This window comes from Capra hircus, chromosome 22, assembly GCF_001704415.2.
Source record: "Capra hircus breed San Clemente chromosome 22, ASM170441v1, whole genome shotgun sequence".
In the NCBI taxonomy this organism is placed as follows: domain Eukaryota; kingdom Metazoa; phylum Chordata; class Mammalia; order Artiodactyla; family Bovidae; genus Capra; species Capra hircus.
In genome coordinates this window covers 14212952-14230902 of record NC_030829.1, presented here as the reverse complement: position 1 = coordinate 14230902, position 17951 = coordinate 14212952, and the positions used below count along the sequence as shown (strand labels likewise).

Genomic DNA, 17951 nt, shown 5'->3' with positions numbered 1-17951 from the left:
TCATAATGCCAGACTTTTTTCTCATCATTTGAGGTTCTACAGCGCAGAGAGTTGGACATGACTTAGTGAACAACAGCAGCAGCAAGCCACAGCCAGACCACGAGAGAGTTCAGTATCTTGATTCTGAGTGACTCACAGTAACACACTGTCCTATCTTAACCATTTCCCCTGTCTTTTCATTGTCATCCCTGCCCCTTTATTCTCGGCCTATAATTTTTCTTTCTTCTGTATTAGAAAAATTTAATACCCAAATGATTAAGAACCATCTTTAACTTGTTCAAAACATGGAGAACTCAATGGAGCAACATTAATTAATAAGCTAGCAACAAACCTCTATGTGCATATTAAAAAACTGGTCTGTATTGAAGGAGGCACCTCAAATTCATGAGGAAATGGAGAATTTTAGTGCTAGGATAATTGGTTAATTATTCTGAAGAATAAGAAAATTATAACCTAGTTTACCAATATTCAGCAAAACAGATTACTGATGGACTAAGTAATCTGATACTGAAAACTGGGACAACTAGAAAGATAGGTGAATAGCTAATCTCCTTGTGGGAAATGCTTAAGATTGAAAATATATTTTTTTTAATCACAAAAGAAGTGTTAAGCCTTTGACACTACCCTACCACATATAACATTTATCCTCAGGCAAAAAATCAGAGATACTCGCCAGATGGGTGTATAAGAATATTCATTTCATTGCTAACTGTATCATGAAAGAGGAAAAGAAGGACTTCCCTCGTGGTCCAGTGGTTAAGACTCAGTTCTCCCAATGCAGGGGGCATAGGTTTGATAGTGGGTCAGGGAACTAAGATCCAGCATGGTGTAGTGGGAAAAGAAAATAAGAGGAAAAGAAACTGACTTTTACTCTGGACAAGGACAGTTTGCCTCTCCTCTCCCCTGTCACAGACTCTTAGGGAGGCTGACTTAATCTGAGAAAATCTGAATAAAGAGAAATATCTGAATTCAAATAATTCTCTGCACTGCTAAAGGTAAAAGCCAGGAGTGGGTGATATTTGTCTAGGCAAGCTCCTTAATGAATTTGCTGATGATGAAAGGTTAGATTAGATAAGTTCTGTCTAGAGGGAGGTGAGTAATGGCTACAGAGTTCAGATGCTCCATCAGATCACATGCTAAGACTTACAGTTTTCCCCAGAGGACAAGGAAGAATGGAGGGTAAAGTCCTGAATGAATAGAAGAGGTAATAAGAGGAAACAGGCAGAGTCCAGGGAGGAGGGTGGTGCATGGTGTGTGGTTACTGGTGGGAGGACTTGCAGGCTATCACTGGGCCACATTCCATTTTGTCTACTTAAATTATAGACATATAAATAAAGTATACATGTATATAACATATAAACGTATTCATTTAAATTACACGAAGTACAAATAGAATACTGGAACAGTTACAAGCTTCCACATTTGAACTGTACAAAATGCATCTCTCATACCCAGTCCTGCACCCACCTACCCACTTCCCCTCCACCCGGTCAGTAGTTACCCATTTCCTGTCCATCATTCAGGAGATGCTGAATCTGTTTATTTTTTACATATGAGCAAATAGTGACATATATTCTTGCCCCTCTTTTTTTCTGTCCACAAATGGTAGTCTACTATGCTCAGTGTTATACACCTTACTTTTTCCCTTTACTCATTAATCTTGGAGACATTTTCATATCTATACACAAAGAACATGCTATAACATCCATAACATCTCATGTGCTAGTAAAGTTATGCTCAAAATTCTCCAAGCCAGGCTTCAGCAATACATGAACCGTGAACTCCCTGATGTTCAAGCTGGTTTTAGAAAAGGCAGAGGAACCAGAGATCAAATTGCCAACATCCGCTGGATCATGGAAAAAGCAAGAGAGTTCCAGAAAAACATCTATTTCTGCTTTATTGACTATGCCAAAGCCTTTGATTGTGTGGATCACAATGAACTGTGGAAAATTCTGAAAGAGATGGGAATCCCAGACCACTTGACCTGCCTCTTGAGAAATCTGTATGCAGGTCAGGAGGCAACAGTTAGAAGTGGACATGGAACAACAGACTCCTTTTCCAAATAGGAAAAGGAGTACGTCAAGGCTGTATATTGTCACCCTGCTTATTTAACTTCTGTGCAGAGTACATCATGAGAAACGCTGGATTGGAAGAAACACAAGCTGGAATCAAGATTGCTGGGAGAAAAATCAATAACCTCAGATATGCAGATGACACCACCCTTATGGCAGAAAGTGAAGAGGAACTAAAAAGCCTCTTGATGAAAGTAAAAGAGGAGAGCAAAAATGTTGGCTTAAAGCTCAACATTCAGAAAACGAAGATCATGGCATCTGGTCCCATCACTTCATGGGAAATAGATGGGGAAACAGTGGAAACAGTATCAGACTTTATTTTTTTGGGCTCCAAAATCACTGTAGATGGTGATTGCAGCCATGAAATTAAAAGACGCTTACTCCTTGGAAGAAAAGTTATGACCAACCTAGATAGCATATGCAAAAGCAGAGACATTACTTTGCCAACTAAGGTCCGTCTAATCAAGGCTATGGTTTTTCCTGTGGTCATGTATGGATGTGAGAGTGGGACTGTGAAGAAGGCTAAGTGCCAAAGAATTGATGCTTTTGAACTGTGGTTTTGGAGAAGACTCTTGAGAGTCCCTTGGACTGCAAGGAGATCCAACCAGTCCATTCTGAAGGAGCTCGACCCTGGGATTTCTTTGGAACGAATGATGCTAAAGCTGAAACTCCAGTACTTTGGCCACCTCATGAGAAGAGATGACTCATTGGAAAAGACTCTGATGCTGGGAGGGATTGAGGGCAGGAGGAAAAGGGGATGACCGAGGATGAGATGGCTGGATGGCATCACTGACTCGATGGACGTGAGTCTGAGTGAACTCCGGGAGATGGTGATGAACAGGAAGGCCTGGTGTGCTGCGATTCATGGGGTCGCAAAGAGTCGGACACGACTGAGCGACTGAACTGAACTGAACTGAACACAAAGAACAAAGTCATTTCTAATTTAATCAGTCTTCTGTTGATAGAAATTTGAGCTGATATCAATTTTCAAAAAATTACAAAGGCTGTAACGAACACTTTTGTGCATGTCATCTTGCAAATGTAAAGAATATATCTACTAGATAAATTTTTAGAATTAGAATTTCTGGGTCAATGGGGATGTGCATTAATTATTTTCACAGTTATTGACAAATAAGTGACCCACCCATCATCAATGTGAAAGTGCCTGCTTTCTAACACTCTTACCAGCATTACACCTAACACTCACTTAAAATTTTTTTTATTAAGATTAGTTGATTTACAATGTTAGTTAGTATTAATTTCAGGTGTACAGCAAAGCGATTCAGTGATTCACACATATATTGTTTTTTAGGTTCTTTTCCATTATAGTTTGTTTCAAGGTGTTGAGTGTAGTTACCTCTGCTATTATGGTAGGTCCTTGTAGGTTTTCTCTTTTATTTATACTAGCGTATATATATATATAAATCAGACTCCTCATTTATCCCTCTCCCACTCTCCCCTTTGGTTATCAGAAGTTTGTTTTCTATATCTGTGTCTAACACTCAGTTTTCGGTTGTGTTGTAACCTTTCTCTGCTATTGCCACACCTTCAGTAAAATTTGTTTCACACAGTAAAATGAGCTTTGAGGAAGGAAGAAGAAGACAGCAGCGTCAGGTAAAGCGGAGTGAAGGCCAGAGGTAAAGAGGATCTGGAAAGGGACCAACTGTTAAGAAATGTGTCACACGAAGTGGCCAAAAAACATACCTATTTTCACTGGAAATCTAGTTCATCCTGGAGTTGCCACAGTCCGTGTGATGCATGTTAGAAGGAATAATTTTGTTATTAAAGGAGGAAGGCCAGACATTTTATGGGCTATGAGTTATTAATAATATTATAAGGTTGAAAATCCCCCATCTAAGAGGGAGGTGGTGTCTGGTTCTTCATTAATGAGTTGGTGCTGGAAGAATGATCATGCTTTCTCCCAGGCCTTCCAGAGTGACGAGGTGCAGCAATCCTGGCCTGTAGCGTCCAGCTTCCATCTCCAGCAGGGTCTGTCCCCTGAGCTGGCCACCTGAGTGCAGAGCGTGTCTCATCTTAGGGAGGGCTAGAGACCCCGTGACACCACGGCCAATCTCCTTGTCCAGTTCTCTGGGGAAATGACAACCCGGAAGAGCGTCGTGGAAACCATCTCCTGCCCTCTCAAGTTCACACCCCCGTTGAGTGGATTCCTATCCACTCTCCCTTCTGTTTCATTCATTTCTGTGTTTATCTTTACTAAAGCCTTTCATTTCCATCAGCACATTTTGTTGTTATTTTCCTAAGCTTGAACTAAATCTAATGACAAAGAATCAGCAAATCCACAACCTTAATGAGTAACTTCCAAAAACAGTTCTCAGGAACTGGCAGAGCAAGCAGCATAAAGCACCAGAAAAAGAGGATTTAAAAGATTTGAACATGTCAGTTACTAAGCTTGAAAATATGCATATGAAATTTTGAACCCAACAAATAAAACTATATCTTCTTTCCAAACACCCATGGAACATTTAACAACATTAACCACTTATTAGAGCACAAAGGAAATTTCCAAAAATCCCACAAATCAAGTAGCTCTACAAGCCAACAACAACAGCAAAAACCTATCCAGTTGTTAATTAAAAATGAACAGAACCTAATTCTTAAATATCTCTTAAAGAGAAAATAAAGTGGAAACTATGGATGCCAGAGATCAAATTTCCAACATCCGCTGGATCATGGAAAAAGCAAGAGAGTTCCAGAAAAACATCTATTTCTGCTTTATTGACTTTGCCAAAGCCTTTGACTGTGTGGATCACAATAAACTGTGGAAAATTCTGAAAGAGATGGGAATCCCAGACCACTTGACCTGCCTCTTGAGAAATCTGTATGCAGGCCAGGAAGCAACAGTTAGATCTGTACATGGAACAACAGACTGGTTCCAAATAGGAAAAGGAGTACGTCAAGGCTGTATATTGTCACCCTGCTTATTTAACGTCTATGCAGAGTACATCATGAGAAACGCTGGACTGGAAGAAACACAAGCTGGAATCAAGATTGCTGGGAGAAAAATCAATAACCTCAGATATGCAGATGACACCACCCTTATGGCAGAAAGTGAAGAGGAACTAAAAAGCCTCTTGATGAAAGTAAAAGAGAAGAATGAAAAAGTTGGCTTAAAGCTCAACATTCAGAAAACGAAGATCATGGCATCCGGTCCCATCAGTTCATGGGAAATAGATGGGGAAACAGTGGAAACGGTGTCAGACTTTATTTTTCTGGGCTCCAAAATCACTGTAGATGGTGACTGCAGCCATGAAATTAAAAGACGCTTACTCCTTGGAAAAAAAGTCATGAGCAACCTAGATAGTATATTCAAAAGAAGAGACGTTATTTTGCCGACTAAGGTCCGTCTAGTCAAGGCTATGGTTTTTCTTGTGGTCACGTATGGATGTGAGAGTGGGACTGTAAAGAAGCCTGAGCGCCGAAGAATTGATGCTTTTGAACTGTGGTGTTGGAGAAGACTCTTGAGAGTCCCTTGGACTGAGAGGAGATCCAACCAGTCCATTCTGAAGGAGCTCGACCCTGGGATTTCTTTGGAAGGAATGATGCTAAAGCTGAAACTCCAGTACTTTGGCCACCTCATGTGAAGAGTTGACTCATTGGAAAAAACTCTGATGCTGGGAGAGACTGGGTGGGGGTGGGGGGCAGGAGGAGAAAGGGACGACCGAGGATGAGATGGCTGGATGGCATCACTGACTCGATGGACATGAGTCTGAGTGAACTCCGGGAGTTGGTGATGGACAGGGAGGCCTGGTGTGCTGTGATTCATGGGGTCACAAGGAGTTGGACACGACCGAGCGACTGAACTGAACTGAACTGATGGGTGCTATAAAGCTTTATTTATAAAACTCTATAGCATTTGTAAAGATACTAAATATAGTTTTAAAATTTCAGTTTTCTGCATTGTCTTTGTTTCCTCTGTTACTTTTATTCATTTGCTTATTTTAATCTTTGTCTTTAATGATAGAGTCTTTTCTTGTTTACTTGATATTTCTATGTGTTCACATACAAGTTAAGTGAAAGTCACTCAGTCATGTCCGACTTTTTGTGACCCCATGGACTATACAGTCCATGGAATTCTCTAGGCCAGAATACTGGAGCAGGTAGCCTTTGCCTTCTCCAGGGGATCTTCCCAACCCAGGGATCAAACCCAGGTCTCCCACATTGCAGGTAGATTCTTTACCAGCTGAGCCACAAGGGAAGCCCTCACATGCAAGAGTAAGACACTAAAAGGCTCATTCAGTGTTTATTGCATATTTTGAAGGTTTATTGATTAATAAACTTCATTTTGGGTCAAGGCACTGAGATAGGCTCTTTCACTGGGAGACCTTCCCTAAGCTAGATGTCAATATTTTCTCTTGGGCCAATCTCTTTCCCCAACAAGGAAACTTCCAATCTTTGCATCAAATATAAAAACACTAGCTATGCCATCTTTCTGGGCAGGAAGGGCCACAAGGTTCAGAAGGCATTCCCCATCCTCCAGGGCTCCACATCCTTCGCTCATGTCACTAACAAAGCGATTCAAAGTTTTCATCTTGGAAGCAAAAGCCAGGGCAGACAGATGCTGCCCAGAGTGTCAGGCCAGCTGGTAGGGGAGGTAGAATTCCTTTCATCTATTACCAAGATGAGGATTACATGCCTGGAGACTCAAATGCTAGTGGCTGAGTTGGGGTTACTTCTGCTGTAGAGCCTCTGCTTTTCCGAGTGTTTTCTGTGTTCCAGACGGAAAGGCCTTAGATTTTCCATCTGATGATGCTTTCCTTCCTTGTTCTTTTTAAATTAATTTTTATTGAAGTATAGCTGCTTTACAAAGCTTTGTTACTTTCTGCTGTACAGCAAAAACGGAATCAACCACACGTATACATATATCTTCTCTTTTTTGGGTTTCCCTCCCATTTAAATCACTACAGAGCATGTGGAGAGTCCCTGTGCTGTACAGTAGGTTATCGCTAGTCATCTATTTTATATATAGTAGTGCATCTATGGAGAAGCCAATGGCACCCCACTGCAGTACTCTTGCCTGGAAAATCCCATGGACGGAGGGGCCTGGTGAGCTGCAGTCCATGGGGCAGTGAAGAGTCAGACGACTGAGCAGCGACTTCATTTTCACTTTCACGCATTGGAAAAGGAAATGGCAACCCCCTCCAGTATTCTTGCCTGGAGAATCCCAGGGATAGAGAAGCCTGCTGGGCTGCAGTCTCTGGGGTCGCACCGAGTCAGACACGACTAATGCAATTTAGCAGCAGCAGCAACAGCAGTGTATCTATGTTAGTCCCAACCTCCACTTCACATCACCTTCCCCGTTCCTTCTTGGTATCCTTAAGTTTGCTCTTTATATCCGTGTCTTGATTTCTGTTTTGCAAATAAGTCCATCTGTACTACTTTTTCAGGCTTTCCTGATAGCTCAGTTGGTAATGAATCTGCCTGCAATATAGGAGACTCCAGTTTGATTCCTGGTCGGGAAGATCTGCTGGAGAAGGGATAGGCTACCCACTCCAGAATTTTGGGGCTTCCCTTGTGGCTCAGATGGTAAAGACTCTACCTGCAATGTGACAGACCTGAGTTTGATCCCTGGGTTGGGAAGATCCCCTGGAGAAGGGAAAGGCTATCCACTCCAGTACTCTGGCCTAGAGAATTCCATGGACAGAGGAACCTGGCGGGGTTCCATGGGGTCACAAAGAGTCAGACACGACTGAGCGACTTTCACTTCTCACTATTTTTTCTCGATTCCACATATAGGAGGTGTTATATGATATTTTTCTCCTTCTGACTTCACTGTATATGACAATCTCTAGATGAATCTACATCTCAGCAAATGGAACTATTTTCTTTCCTTTTATGACTAATAGTCCATTTTACATATGTACCACATCTTTATTCATTTCTCTGTTGATGGACATTTAGGTTGTTCCCCACATCCTGGCTATAGTAAATAGCGCTGCAACAAACACTGGGTGGCTTGTATCTTTTTAAATTAGTATGGTTTTCTCTAGATATATTATGCACAGGAGTGGGATTGCTAGGTCATATGGCAGTTCTATTTTTAGTTTTTTGAGGATTCTCCATACTGTTCTTCACAGTGGCTGTACCAATTTACATTCCCACCAACAGTGTAGGAGGGTTCCCTTTTCTGCATATCCTGCTGCTGCTGCTGCTAAGTCGCTTCAGTCGTGTCTGACTCTGTGCGACCCCATAGACGGCAGCCCACCAGGCTCCCTCGTCCCTGGGATTCTCCAGGCAAGAACACTGGAGTGGGTTGCCATTTCCTTCTCCAAAGCATGAAAGGGAAAATTTAAAGTGAAGTCGCTCAGTCGTGTCTGACTCTTCTAGCCAGTATTTATTGTTTGTATATATTTTGATGATGGCCATTCTGACTGGTGTGAGGTGATAACTCATAGAAGTTTTGATTTACATTTCTCTGTAAGTAGTGATGTTGAGTAGCTTTTCATGTGCTTTTTGGCCATCTTTATGTCTTCTTTGGAGAAATGTCCACTTAGATCTTTAGCTCATATTTTGATTTGCTTGATACTGAGCTGCATGAGCCATTTATATATTTTGGAGATTGCTTGTTGGTTGCCTCATTTGCAAATATTTTCTCCCATTCCGAGGGTTATCTTTTCATTTTGTTTATGGTTTACTTTGATATGCAAAAGTTTTTAAGGTTAGTTGGGTCCCATTTATTTTTGTTTTTATTTTCATTACTCTAGGTCGTGGGTCAAAAAAGATCTTGCTGAGATTTATGTCAAAGAATGTTCTGCCTATGTTTTCCTCTCAGGGTTTTATAGTGCCTAGCTTTACATTTGGAGAAGGCAATGGCACCCCACTCTAGTACTCTTGCCTGGAAAACCCCATGGACGGAGGAGCCTGGTGGGCTGCCGTCTATGGGGTCGCACAGAGTGGGACACGACTGAAGTGACTTAGCAGCAGCAGCTTTACATTTAGGTCTTAAATCCATTTTATTTTTTTGTGTATGGAATTAGGGTGGAGAAGGAAATGGCAACCTACTCCAGTATCCTTGCCTGGAGAATCCCCATGGACAGGGAACCTTGGGGCTACCGTCCATGGGGTTGCAAAAGAGTTGGACAGGACTGAGTGACTCAACAACAACAAATGGTATTAGGGAGTGCTCTAATTTCATTCTTCCTTCCTCGTTGTTAAGTGCCATTAGGGTTTAAGTCTTAGAATTTGGGAGGCTTTTTGGTAAATTGATGTGTTCAGGTCCTCGAATCATGAATCCAGATTATTTTGTGAGGACAGTTATAGACTTTCCCAAATGACCTGGTTTGGCTAAGTAGAAGTGGAACATCTTTCTTAGGTTCCCTAGTTGTTCCAAGAATATGGGAACTTCTTCAACACAGGTGATGTGTATTTAACCAGTTTTAAGGAATAACTACATTCCAGAAACTTATTTCTGACATTAAGGATGAGGCTGTCAAAACTCAGAATAAATTAGCTGATATTTCATTGTATGTCTTGAGTAATTAGGAAGTGATATATAAGGAATTTTTTTTCCACATCAAATCTCCTAAATACAAAAAACTGACAATCAAGGCAAATTTAAGACTCTTGGGAAGGCAAGAAGGGTTAGAGGTCAAAGAACAGGAGACACGATTAACCTGAGGTGAGAGACAGACACAGTTCCTACCCGTAAAGTTTTGCAAAGCGTGGTCCATTATTCGCAACATTCACATCACCTTAATAGATATGAGAACTTTGGGGGCTCACCAGATTTACAGAATCAGAAATTCTGTGGGTGGGCAGGCCCTGCTTTAACCAGAGCTTCAGATAATTCTGATGCCAAAGGTGATTATCTGTGAGCTAACTCCGTGTGGAAGAGAGGAGCTTGTGCTAACGTTTCTGGTGGTTGGAATTTGAGAGTTTGGAGCTTCGAAAGTCATAATTGTAAGAAACGCCGCGGGAAGAAAGAGCCACCTCTATGGACCGTTGATGAAGGCCTTTATTGGGCGGTCGCTCTCGGGCAGAACTCCCGGGGGCAGGTGAGCAAGGAGTCTGCGAGGTATGAGGGGTGGGGAAAGGTTTTATAGCCAGGGCCAGCGTCCAAGCCAGGCTCTCCCATATAAGGTAGAAAGCGTGGGCTACAGCGGCGGTTGGTGTCCAAGGGCTCCGTGACGGCACCTGATTGGACCAGGCTGCAGGGGGTCGGTCCCCGGAAGTTTGGTCCGCTCCTGGTGCCTGCTTGGTTGTTGGCCAGCCTCTGGGACTCGTCTGCAGCACTTTTCCGGGGCATGCCTCAACATGCCCAACCTTTCATCCCAGCCTTTTTGATATAGGACAAGGGGTGCTGGTCCTCTCTGGCTACTTCCTGCTGAACGGGGGCGGCGAGGGGTAGGGTGTGGCCGGGATGACAGGGGGCGTCTGCCGTTAATTTTGTCACGGAGTGTTTGTTGGAAGCCCTTGGTACTGCTGTCGCAGCACCATCAGCTGGACCTTGTTGAGCTGTTGTTTGATAAAGGCCAAAAGCTTATTTAGGATACAGGGCCCGAAAGTCAGGAGCAGCAGGAGAATGATGAGTGGTCCCATTAGGGAGGATAGCAAAGTTGTCAGCCAAGGGGAGCTCTGGAACCAGGACTCAAACCAGCCCTGCTGGGCCTCCCTCTCTCTTCCTGCGTTCTAATCCCTCTCTTACTTTAGCCATGGACTCTCGAACCACCCCAGTATGATCAGCGTAGAAACAGCATTCTTCTTTGAGGGCTGCACAGAGGCCCCCCTGCTGCAAAAAGACCAGGTCTAGTCCTCTGCGGTTTTGTAATACCACTTCGGAAAGGGAAGTCAGGGACTTTTCTAGGGCCATCATGGACTTCTCTATGCGGGCGACGTCTTCGTCAATTGCGGCCCTCGGGGTGATCAGGCCCTGATGTTGTGTGGTCAGGGAAGCAATGCCCGTGCCCGTTCCAGCTGCCCCCAGGGCGAACAGCGTTGCCAGAGTAATAGCTGTAACGGGCTCCCTCTTATGTCTAGGAGCTGGGGTGTCTCGGTCCCAAAAGTTGTAGAGGACCTCTTCTGGATGGTATGTAATCTTGGGCACTACCGCTAGCATGACACAGAATCCCCTGCTCTGGTTGAAGACAGCCAAGTGGAGACAGGGCGTTAGCCCAGTCTGTGAGCATACCCACCACCCCCTGGTTTCGGGTATGACGTAGGTCTTATTGGTGAAGTTGGTATCATCGCCAGTCTGGGCGCACAAGGTTTGTTTATCTGTAGGAACCGTGCCTAAGCAGGTCCCCGAACCCCATACTTCTTTCATGGTAAGGCCCACCTTGCGGTCTCCCCAAGAGCACTGCAGTGGGTTGGAGAGAATGGATAAGTTGTAGGTAGCATTTAAGCCCACAGCCTCGTAGTAAGGTGGATGTAGGGTGTAGCAAAGCCAGCAGGATTGGGTCGGATTAGGATTGGAGTGGTTGAGGGCCCCGTAGGTTTCTTTGACCAAGGCCCACAGGGGTTCTTGGGTCTCTGGTGGGTCAGTCCGGGTCAGCTGAAGAGGGGGTGAGGGTAGGCGAGCTCACAACATTTGTGGCGTTTGACCCCCGTGGTGAGGGGCGGGGAGGTGCAGTAACCTGGTTGGGCCCCACAGCATGGGTCTGAGCGGGTTGCAGGACTTGCTGGACATATAGCGTTGCGCTTGGGGACCCCCAGCCATCATAGACCTGTATTCCCCAGGCTAGCCCGGAGATCCATCTGTTTTCAGTCCGTCCTTGCTGTGTGAATGATAGTCTGACTAAGTCACAGTCGGGGCAGTACTTTGTGAATCTGTGGTTCCACATGTCCTGGGTGATGGGATTTACGAAGGACATATTGATCAGGTCTGGCTTGGTCACCGACCATTTCCAGTACCCATCGTTGGAAGTGACACAGTCCCAGGATTTACAGTAGCGGCTCACCATTCCCCCACAGGTCTTTATGTTTTCCCGCTGATGTCCCGGGCAGGCATAAAACCCGACCTTTCTGAGATATGCCCGGGCCCATGAGGTCTTGGTTAGCTGTTGGAGGTGAAAGTATAGGTCAGGCCACCACTTATCTTTCGGTTGGGTGGCTGTGGTCCGGTTTAGCTCTTCGTAGGTCTCTCCATTTTTTAAGATCCAGGTGACCTGAAAGGGCTGGTGGGGGTTTTGGTTGGTGTGCCCCCCTTTTTCTAGGACCCCCAGTACCCCCAGAGTAACCCAGAGTAGAGAGCCCCGCATTGTTCTGAGGTTGGGGTGAAAGGGGTGCGGTGGACAACCAGCCTCGGGGGTCCCGTAAGGATGGAGCTGGTAACCAGGTCAGGGTGTCCCAAGGGAATAGCACCCCAGGAGTAGGAAGCAGGTGGCTAGGTATGTGAGGGCCAGGGACCGTCGAAGAGTGAGGGACCAATCGCGGGGGGCCGCGGCCGCTAATCCACTGGCAAAAAGTATGGCCAGAGCTGTAATTGTCAGCAGCCACAGCTGGTGATGCCAGGCCAGCATCGGATCGAATTGGACTGTGGTCTCTCAGTCATTCAGGAATCGACGACAGAGGGGTTCGGGTGATGGTCAGTTTGGTTGGCCCCGTGAGGGTGGAGCGGTAGGAGTGATCGGGAGAAGGGGTCGGGGCCGGGGCCACCCCTGTCTCTGAGAGACCCGGGGGAGCTCGTTTGAGTCGGGCCAGGTGGTACCAGGGCTCGTGTCCCAGGAGTTTGGCTGCTGCAGGAGTGGTGAGGATCACAGTATGGGGTCCCGTCCAGTGAGGCTGTAGTGGGCGGGGACTCAGGGTTTTTAGCAGTACCTGATCTCCTGGGGCCAGAGGCTGGGTGGGCCCCTCGTCGTCTGTCGGTTGTGGCAGGACCCGGTCTGCGTGTTCCCTCAGCAAGGATCGTAGGAGGGAGAAGAGGGGGAGGTACCCCGCAAGTGGGGGAGCCTCTCTCTCTGGGAGGTGAGTCAGGAGATAGGGCCTGCCGTAGAGCAGTTCAAAAGGGGTCAAACCTGTTTTGGAGTGTGGTGTGGTGCGAATGCGAGTGAGTGCCAGAGGAAGGAGGTCGACCCAAGACAGCCGCAGTTCTGAGGCAAGCTTGGTCAGATGCGTCTTGATGATGCCGTTCACCCGCTCTACCTTGCCTGACGATTGGGGCCGATAGGGGATGTGGAGATGCCAGTCGATACCCAGGGCTGCAGCCACCTGCTGAGAGATCTGCGAGATAAATGCAGGCGCATTGTCAGACTGGAGAGAGTTTGGCAACCCAAATCTGGGAATGAGATGGGCCGTCAAGACCTCTGCCACCACCGCTGCCGTCTCTCGGGCGGTGGGGAAGGCCTCGACCCATCCTGACAAGGTGTCCACCAAGACCAGCAGACAGCGGTAGGCTCGATGTCTGGGCATGTGGGTGAAGTCTATCTGCCAATCCTGCCCGGGCATATGTCCCCTCAACTGGTGAGTCTCCTGTGGGGGTCGGAGTCCTCCTTGAGGAGAGGCGGAGGCACATGTTAGGCAGGAGCGGTGGACGGCATATATGGTCTGTCTGAGATGTAGGGGAGAAAAGACAGGGCTGAGAAAGGAAAAGAGAGCCCTTGGTCCGATGTGGAGGGTATTGTGGATTTGGGATATTATGGCCTTAGCCTGGCGCTCAGGAAGCACCGGTTTATTATGGAGTAGTATCCATCCCGACGGGTGCCTCTGAGCCCCTTCTTGCGCCAGCAAGGCTCTGGCTTCCTCGCTGGAATAATCTGGGTCGAGGGTGGATCTCAAAGTTAGCAGGGGCTCGGGGGCTTGTTGTAAGGTAATTTGTCGAGCCACTTGATCTGCCATATTATTACCCAGAGCGACAGTGTCATGGGTATTCTGGTGTCCCTCGCAGTGTATGATAGCGACCTCTTTGGGCAGGGATAAGGCATCCAACAGTCGAGTAATGTGGGGGGCATTACAGATGGGGGATCCTTTAGTGGTCAGGAAGCCCCGTTCTTTCCAGATTGCCGCGTGAGAATGGGCAATCAAGAAGGCATACTTGGAGTCTGTGTAAATATTGGCCCTCTTTCCTTCTGCTAGGTGTAAGGCTCTAATTAGGGCTGTTAGTTCAGCCTTCTGAGAAGTCGTCCCAGGTGGCAAGGGCTGAGCTTCTAGGACTTCCCGGGTGGTTACCACAGCATAAGCCGCCCTTCGGTTTCCATTGGGGTCTCGCTTTGAGCTCCCATCGACGAACAAAGTTAGCTCTGGATTTGGTAGAGGTTTGGAGAACAGGTTGTGGGGTGGTTGCATAAGGGACTCAAGGACCTCCGAGCATGAGTGGGCTGGGGGTTCTGAGGAGAGAGGGAGTGAGGGTAGCGAGGAAAGCGGGTTTAATTGTGGGGAGTGGCCCACGGAAACCTGAGGATTGTCCAGAAATATCAGGTGAAATTGTTGGAGCCTGGACTCGCTGAGTTCAGAAAGAAATCTAGACGCTAAAAGGTCACCAAGATGGTGAGGCGAGAAGATGGTCAGGGGTTGGCCATGAATCAGCTTTTTAGCATCGGCGTACAACGTTGTCGCTGCCGCTAGTGCCCGCAGGCAGGGGAACCATCCCCTGGCTGTGGGGTCAAGTTGTTTGGATATGTAAGCAATAGGCAGCAATTCGGGGCCAATCGGTTGCACCAAGGCTCCAAAGGCTATCCCTCCCTTTTCATCAGTGTATAGATGGTGTGGATAGTTGGGATTTGGGAGAAAGAGAGGGGGTGCAGCCAATAGGGTTGAGCGTAAAGCGTGGAAGGCCTGAGTCACTTCAGTCGGGGAAGACAGCGGCCCTGTGGGAGTCTCTTTAGCTGCCGCATATAGAGGTTTGGCCAGGGTAGCATAATTTGGGACCCAGTGTTGGAAGAATCCCGTCAGGCCTAAGAAGGACAATATCTGGTCTCCGTTGGCTGGAGGGCAGATGGACCGGAGGAGGCTACACTGGTCTGCTGTCAGGGCTTTAGTGGTCGGAGTGATTTGGAGGCCCAGATAGACGACAGAAGTTTGAGTCAGTTGGGCTTTGGATTGTGAGGCTCTGTAACCCTGGGAACCAAGGAAATTGAGGAGAGTTGTAGTATGTTGTCGGGAGGTCTCTTCTGAGGGGCTGCAGAGGAGCAAGTCGTCTACGTATTGGAGGAGGGTGCTAGGGCGAAGCGAGCATCTGGCCAGGTCCCGGGACAGAGCCTGCCCGAAGTAGTGGGGACTGTCTCTGAACCCCTGAGGGAGTACGGTCCATGTGAGTTGTGTGGTCAGCTGGGTGTCGGGGTCAGTCCAGGTGGAAAGCAAAGAGGAATTGGCAGTCGGGGTGGAGTGGGATGGTAAAAAAGGCATCCTTGAGGTCAATAACGGTGAAATGGGAGGTCTGAGGAGGTATGGAAGAAAGGAGGGCGTAGGGGTTAGGGACAAGTGGATGGGCAGGGATCACCGCCGCGTTGATCAGGCGGAGATCCTGCACTAGCCGGTAGTCTCCTGAAGCCTTTCGAACAGGGAGGATGGGCGTGTTACAGGGGGAGGTCGTGGGGATCAGGAGACCCTGTCCCATGAGACGGTCGATGATGGGCTTTAGCCCCCTGAGGTTGCGAGTAGACAAAGGAAACTGGGGCCGGGCTGGGAAACAGGTGGGGTCCCTTAGCCGGATGAGGACTGGAGGGTGGTGCCGAGCCACCACCGGGACTCGGGTGTCCCAGATCTCAGGATTAACAGAAGAGGTTGGAGGGTCAACAAGTAGCATTAGGAAGGCCCCTGATGTGGGAGCTGATCCTGGAGTTAGCTGAAGAGTGGCCTTCAGCTTAGCAAGTATATCTCTTCCCAAGAGAGGAGTAGGGCAGGAGGGGATGACCAAAAAGGAGTGGGTAAATAGACAGGAATCTAATTGACAGGATAGTGGTTGGGTTTGGAGCGGACACGAGGGTTGGCCGTCAATGCCCATAACCGAAACCTGGGAAGGACGTAGAGTGCCTCCGAAAGAGGGAAGGACCGAATAGGTAGCCCCCGTATCAACCAGAAAATTGATGGACTTACCCGCTACCTGGAGTGTTACCCTGGGCTCGGCTTGGGTTATTGGGGTCCCCGAGTCTGGGCGGCGTCAGTCACCGTCGAAACTCAGCAGCTCCAAAGCCGGAGGAGGGCAGGAGGTCTCCCTGGGGCGCTCTGGTCCCCGGCCCCTAGAGGTCGAGGCCCGAGAGGCCTGGGGACAGTCACTAGCCCAGTGTCCTCGTCGTTTGCACAACGGGCACGGCTTAGAAGGAGGCCGTGGATTGGGGCACATCTTGGCCCAGTGCCCTTCTTGCCCGAACTTGAAGCAGGCCCCCGGAGAGGGGTTTTGGGGCCTCGAGCCCGCCGCCGGCCGCTACCAAGGCCTGGGTTTGCTGGTTTAGGAGGCTTGCCTGAAATTCGGCCTTTTGCTTGAGCCTTGCCTTTCGGCTGGCCTCAGCAGTTTCTTCGCGGGCACTGTAGACCTTAAAAGCCGTTTTTACCAGGTCTCGGATAGGGGTCTGAGGGCCGTTCTCGGCCTTGGCCAACTTTTTTCGGATATCGGGGGCAGACTGGGAGATAAAACGATTGGCCAAGGTGGCCGCCCCGATGGGGGACTCAGGGGACAGCCTGGTGTATTGGATGAGGGCCTCGGTCAGCGGATTAAGGAACATGGCTGGGTTTTCGTCGGGCCCCTGGGTCACCTCATCTAGTTTGAGGAGGTTTACAACCTTATGAGAGGACGTTTCCATCCCATTGAGGATACACTCTATCATATAGCGTACTCGCAGCTGGCCGCCACCCCCTTCCTGGTAGTTCCAATCAGGGTCAGTGTCAGGAACTGCCTGAGCCCCCGGGGGGCGCTCGGGGGAGGGGTTGGCATAGTGCCGCTGGTCGGCCTGAGCCTTGGCTGCCGTCCAGATGGCCTGCCTCTCTTCGGGGGTGGTGGTAGACCCCAGGATGACATATATGTCCTGCCATGTCAAGGCATAGGTGCGGGTCAGACCAGTAAACTGCTTAATGTACTGAGTGGGGTTGGAGGAGAAGGAACCCAGTTTGGCCTCAATCTGTGCTAAGTCTTGGAGGGAGAAAGGGACATGGACTTGGGCTAGACCCTCAGCTCCAGCTACTTGTCAAAGAGGGAGTAGCGGGGCTGGGGGAGGGGGAGGGGGAGGGGAGGCTCCCGGAGGGTTGCTGTGGGAGCGAGTGCGGGAGCTAACCGGAGAAGGGGAGGGAGTGACGGGGGGGAAGAGGACGATACAAGATAGGGTTAAGGGCCGGAGGATCCGGGCCGGTGGTGGAGTCTCGGGGGCAGGAGCGGAGGTAGGAGGGGCCGGAGTGGAGGGGGTGGGGGCCGTGGGAGAGGTATAGGGAGGAGGGGCCCCCAGATCTTCCGGGGGAACGGAGAAAGCAGAGGACTCAGAGACGGGAGGAGCTGGCTTGGCCCGGGAGGGTGGAGTTGGGGGAGCCATGGTGAGTAGGATTTGGCTGGGAGCGCACGTGGTGCACAGGGCGGGGCGAGAGCACAATGCCCAAAAGGCCTGAACATGGGGACCTCAGACCATTTTCCCATTCTCCGGCAGTAATTATCTAAATCATGGAGGACGTCAAAGTCTAATGTCCCTGTGGTTGGCCACTGTGAGCCAACCACAGTATCCCCTGAGTATCTAGGGGATACTGAGGCCAGGCCTGTGAACACAGAAAAGTGAGCTGCTTGGGGCAGATATATCCCTTTAGTCTTAGGGTCCGCAGGTTAGCCAGCAGGCACTCTAAGGGGGGTGGAGTATTGGGGATCAGGTTTGGAGGCTGTCGATCCCATGGCGACCACAGAGCGTGGAGGCAACCCCCGCTGCCCGAACGTCTTCGGACGTGTCAAGGGAAGCGGGAGGTCCGTGCAGCCGTTCGGAACGTCTTCCTCACGAGCTGGGGACCGGGAAAGGC

General features: G+C 48.4%; 2 protein-coding genes across 2 annotated transcripts in view; one reads left to right on the top strand and one right to left on the bottom strand.

The window, feature by feature from the left end:
* The window catches only part of ULK4 (unc-51 like kinase 4), a 498780-nt gene continuing 490505 nt past the window's right edge, over positions 9677-17951 (top strand). Inside the window, exon 1 of the mRNA XM_018066892.1 lies at positions 9677-10084. The gene's annotated coding sequence lies outside the window, so the exon portion shown is untranslated. The remainder of the gene's footprint in view (positions 10085-17951) is intronic.
* Positions 10027-12286, bottom strand: LOC108638589 (MLV-related proviral Env polyprotein-like). The gene is given in 3 exon segments (XM_018066631.1): positions 10027-10710; positions 10712-11606; positions 11833-12286. Coding segments are annotated over 3 exon segments (1581 nt in total). The 3' UTR covers positions 10027-10478.